We start from the raw sequence: 5,473 nt of genomic DNA on the forward strand, positions 1-5,473 counted from the left end.
TCGAATTTTTCAATTTAAATTATTGTACAAAATTCTTGCAACTAATAGAATGTTATATATATGGGGTATACAATCTTCCCAGCTCTGTAGATTCTGCTGTGAGGAGGCAGAGTCATTAGACCATTTATTTTGGTATTGTCCATATGTAGCTCGTTTTTGGTCACAGGTCCAGGAATGGCTGAAGAATTGCAACATTTGCCTAGAACTAACGCTACAGATAGCAATACTGGGGGATTTGAAAAGCCATAGTCAATCAATCAATAATATAATAATTATTTTAGCAAAAATGTTTATTTTTAATTTACAATCTGTAGAAGCTATGAGAATAGGAAGGTTCAAATCTTTTGTGAAGCATCACAGCACAGTTGAAAAATATATGGCAAATAAAAATCCGAAATGGATGATGTTGGAAGATAGATGGGAAGGGTTGAGTGGAACTGAAGGGTGGGACTAATAACAAGATAAACAATGTAGGGCATACGGGATCTGTGAAATGTGTATAGGTGCGGAGCTTTTGTGAAATAGCACAGTTACAAGTGGAAATAAAATTGGATGGACAACAGAAATAGAGGAAGGACTAAGAACAAACAAGAGAGAACTATTATAAAGTAGTCTGTGTCTGTAAAATAGGTATAAGATGTATAAATTGAAGGTAAAAGCAGAAGTGTTTATTAGTTTACTCCAATTGGGGGAGCGGTGGTAGGGTTGCGGGGAATAATAATAAAGGTATATTCTTTAAAAAAGTATGTATGTCTATATAGGTATGTGTATGTATATATGTATATATGTATGCATGCGTGTATGGATATATATATTTACCCCAAAAAATATGGGGGATTGGAAATGATGCAGACAATTACATTGGAAGCAACATTCTTTCCGCAATATTAAGCTGATCCACCCCAAAAAAAAAAAAAAAAAAAAAAAAAAAAAAAAAAAAACACCATTCTGCCGTCATGTAGACTTACTGCACCAACTTCCTGTCTTGTATCAGACCACTGTCTCTCCAACTAACTGTGTCTTCTCTCGTCAGTCATCATTGACTTTATATGGTCTTAAACTGCCTTCAGTAGGCTAGTTGAACTCAGCAGTTCCTCTATACTGGAACCCATTGAACAGATGCTCTGTGAACTCAACACTCAAAATAAATAGTCTAAAATAAAGAGTAGCCTACATCATCATATCAACACTACAGTAACAGTTAAACACTTTTCATCCCAGCAAATTCTACAAATATGAGGATAATCAAAGAGAACACAATTATAAATGTAACAAAAGTACAAATAGAAAACTAATACACAATGACAAAACTGTACATAAAAACACTTAATACCCATTGGAAAATTAACATGCACCTCTTTAATTCACTTGTGCATAAAGTCCATCTAGATTGTTAAGAGGTGGTTCCTGGACCCCTCTTCTGGTCACATTGACTTCAGCGTACTCACTCTCCTGTCCCTGGACCCTGTCCTGGGCTGCAGCTGGGGTCTCTTTGGGTCGTAGTTTGGAGAAGTCTATGTCACCGTAGTGGATCTCTTCAGGCTGGTCTTCTGCAGGTTCCTCTGGTTCCTCTCCGGCTGTGGCCTGGTTAGTACACACTGTCCCAACCGGGGAGTTCTGTGGAGAGAACACAGAGAGAGGAACAGGTGTAAAGCTCTAAGCTCAGTCATGTGTAAAACTCTAAGGTCAGCAGGTTACACAACACATACTGAGGAGATGTCAATGAAAATGTAAATTAGACTGACTGGAGTAAAGAATTTCATTTTGTCAACAAATGAGCTCCAATCTAAAGAAAAAACTGTCAAAGTCCAACAGCTATTCTGTTATCATTCCATATTCTTACAGGATGTGGCATTGCTTTCGGTTTGTTCATCTCCCCTGAACTTGCTCTAAAATGATGTTAACCTCATGGCTTTGGATAGTTTCTGCATTAATTCAGTACTTCCTTAGATACACTTTGTAGATGGTTTGAAAGTGTAGCCTTATTCCCACCTGTCCCTGTGTATTGTCCGTCCTTTCAAGTCCATCGTGGAGCCTCGAGTTTCTCCTCCTGGAAGACATTTAGAAAGGCCTTCTGAATGCACTGTGAGGGTTTTCATATGCAAAAGCACAAACACAGCAGAAATAATATAGTTTTGCATTGATGCCAGGAATAGTTTTTACCATCCAATAACACTGATCAGGCTGATAAGCAACAGGACCCCCAAAGTTCCTGCTGCAATCCCAAAAACCATTGTGGTAACAGTCTTTTCTTGCCCTGAAAATGCAGCACATATTAGGTCATTTCTCACATAAAGATCAGCAATGTACACTACACGACCAAAAGTATGTGGTCACCTGCTCATCGAACATCTCGTTCCAAAATCATGGGCATTAATGTCAATGTCATTAAATAGCTGAATCCACGCATTTGAAGGGGTGTCCACATACTTTTGAATATATAGTGTATATCTAACCTACGATTGTGCCCGACGTGCCCGTTTTACCTTTAATAGTTAGCCTCACTTCCTTTGACTTGCCACAGCCGTGACTATTTCTTGCTTCACAGAAGTACAGTCCTCCATCAACAACCGTCACATTGAGGGAGTAACTCAGTCCAGATGCTACCTGTGTTAAATTACCCCCACTGATCTTGAACCAGGTGAAGGTTGTCACAGGAGGGTTGGCTGTACTGCTGCAGCTCAGATTAACACAGCTGCCCACTAATACTGAATCAGCTGGACTGATGGAGGCCGAGGTGTCCTTAGGAGAGACTGAAGGAGAGGGGTTCATTTAGAATGTATCTGATATGGTATATTGAATAGTCTCATCAAAACCACTCTATTACAATCATCAGTGAAAACATGATAGAATGATCTATTTTACAGGAACCAGTAATTAAATCTTACATGAAACATTAAGCATCATGTTATGTTCAGCTGTCTTGTTGCTTGCCCCTACTGGGTAGACTGCAGTACAAGTGATGTTCTTCTCATGATGAAGGTACAACGGAGTGAAGGTCACCGTGGAGAAAACTGATTTGGTTTGGTCTGGATTCTCCTGCAGTTGGTTCTTAGGTGTAAACTGTGTTGGGAGAGTCCATGTCAGCTCAGGGGGGTGTTCGGGACAGGGAACGACAGCAGAGCAGTTCAAACTGACAGGGGTCCCTTCCTTCACCTCACCTGAGACAGTAATGATGGGACTGGAAGGCAAATCTGTAATACATTGTAGATAAATATATTTTACACTAAAAGTTAAACTGTCCACTTGTTTTACTCTTATCTTTGATGAAAGGAATATAAACTGGGGAAAAAAGTTGGTAAACAGTTAAATTGTCTCTTACCTCTGACAACTATATCAACAGACTTTCCAGTGTCTGTTGCACGGAATGGTTGACTCTCAATCCTGAAGAAGTATTTATTAGTGTAACTGGTGGTTACATTGAAGAGGACTGTGGTGCAGTTCTTCTGGGACATGTTTCCAGTTATCTTCCCTTGATATCTGTTGACCATCTTACTACTGTTAAATATCACACTGTCCGGGCGCACACCAAAGTATGGGCTTTCTTTAATCCACATTCCAGAGGTTAGTATTGTGCTGTTAAATGTATACTTATTTTGGCCAGGAATATCAAATGAACATGGGATTTGCACACAGGAGCCAGTCAGTCCATCCAGTCTATCTGGCATTGTGGTGATCAAATCTCGTTGACCAAAACAGGCCAAAACACCTGCAACATAAAAGACAACATCAGGGAGGTTCTGATATATTTTCAGATCAGTCCAATGATATGTATTAACCCTAGATGACTGACAGGGGCCGCTGTTTGGAAGCAACTGCACAGCCATTTTGTTACTCCTCCTCCATTGTAAAACAGATTTTGGAAGATATAGAAATGCATTTATTAATGTCTACATCCATTTTGACAAGTATATTCTATTACAGACACCTTAATGCAAACTTTTAAATTATATTTTGTAAAACTGCAACACTTCCTTCAACAGAGAGACCCTACCCTTTCTCCAGCCAATGATTGCATCTTGCGTCTCACTGAACTGGTATTATCCAATAACTACTTCATCTTTGAGTCAGACTTTTTCCTTCAAATTCGGGGTGTAGCCATGGGCTCCCCCTTTGACCCCAACTATGTGAACCTGCATGTGGAACAATTTGAGGAAGCACTCATTTACAAACAGAGACACACCCCCTACTCTCTAAAATCCTCTCATGGAAGAGATACAAAGATGATGTCTATGTGCTCTGGGAAGGAAGTCAGCAGGAACTAAATTAATTCCAAACTCTGCTAAACGAGAGCTCTGAATATCTGAAATTCACCATGCAGACTGATGAGATAAAATTAAGCTACCTGGACTTATGGATCATCAAAGAGAATGATGCATTACATACAGACCTGTATACAAAGCCAACAGACCTCAATACCCTGCTACGTGGGGATAGTATGCATCCCCTTCCCCTCAGGAATGGTCTACCATGTAGCCAGTTATGCAGGGTTAAATGAATCTGTTGCCAACAGTCAGATTTTGACAGCAATGCTAAGAAAATGAAAAATAAATTCAAAATCAGAGGCTACAAGGAAAAAAGTCTTGATGCTGCAACGATGAAAATATCTCAAAAACCAAGAGAGGAATTGCTAAAACCTAAACCAAAGAAGAAAAACAAGTCTTTTGCACTAAGTACACCAAGTGTTCAGAGAAAATGAAAGCAATCCTGAAAAATCCTGGCATATTCTGCAATCAGACAAAACGGCACACCTCTTCAAGGACCCCCCACTGGTGGTCTATAAGTGCGGTCGCAATAATTGGGATAGCTTAGTGAGATCTGACCTGCTCCCTGAGCCCACTCAGACACTCTTGACACCCATTCCAAATGGGAACTACAAATGTGGCTCATGTTCACAGTGCAATAGCTTTACAAAAACACCCTTTTTCAGTCACCCACATACAGGTGGAAAAATCCCTGTTAGGGGTATCATCTCTTGCAAGATAAAGGTAGTGATCTATCTCATCACATGTTCATGTGGAAAAGCCAACGTAGGACAAACGAAAAGACAATTAAAACAATGCAGAGCTGAACACCGCAGCTCAATCAGGTGTAAGAACACTGACTATCTAGTAGCAGCTCACTTTGTTGAAGGTAACCATCCCATCTCCTCCCTCAAATACACACTCATATACACACGCATTGAGCATGTTGTTCTACCAAGGAGAGGAGGTATTTAAAAACATTGACCCCTAGTGTCTTAAAATTGAATTTGGTCTCAGTCCCTTCTAATGAACAATTATTTTTTATAAAGAAGTCTTATAAATGAATATACACTACAGTTTATCAGAGTACAACCAATATGTTCCCCCTGTTGATGATGCTTATTATGCATTATGGATGAACTAAAATATTACATGTAACAACATTTAATGATATTGGAAACAATTAAATATATGTGAAATTAAATTAAACAATAATGTATGTTGATGCT

The 5,473-nt window shown here is 39.3% G+C and overlaps 1 protein-coding gene across 1 annotated transcript; it reads right to left on the bottom strand.

Moving 5' to 3' along the window:
• Nucleotides 1-1,359: 1,359 nt before the first annotated feature.
• On the bottom strand, nt 1,360-3,668 carry LOC120036233 (sialic acid-binding Ig-like lectin 6). The gene is made up of 6 exons (XM_038982713.1): nt 3,323-3,668; nt 2,889-3,194; nt 2,487-2,753; nt 2,164-2,257; nt 1,993-2,050; nt 1,360-1,617 (listed from the first exon to the last, which is right to left on the bottom strand). The coding sequence occupies exons 1-6, from the start codon at nt 3,666-3,668 to the stop codon at nt 1,360-1,362; spliced, it is 1,329 nt and encodes a 442-aa protein (XP_038838641.1).
• Between the last annotated feature and the right edge of the window lie 1,805 nt (nt 3,669-5,473).

The sequence above is a fragment of the Salvelinus namaycush genome, unplaced genomic scaffold, assembly GCF_016432855.1.
Source record: "Salvelinus namaycush isolate Seneca unplaced genomic scaffold, SaNama_1.0 Scaffold126, whole genome shotgun sequence".
In the NCBI taxonomy this organism is placed as follows: domain Eukaryota; kingdom Metazoa; phylum Chordata; class Actinopteri; order Salmoniformes; family Salmonidae; genus Salvelinus; species Salvelinus namaycush.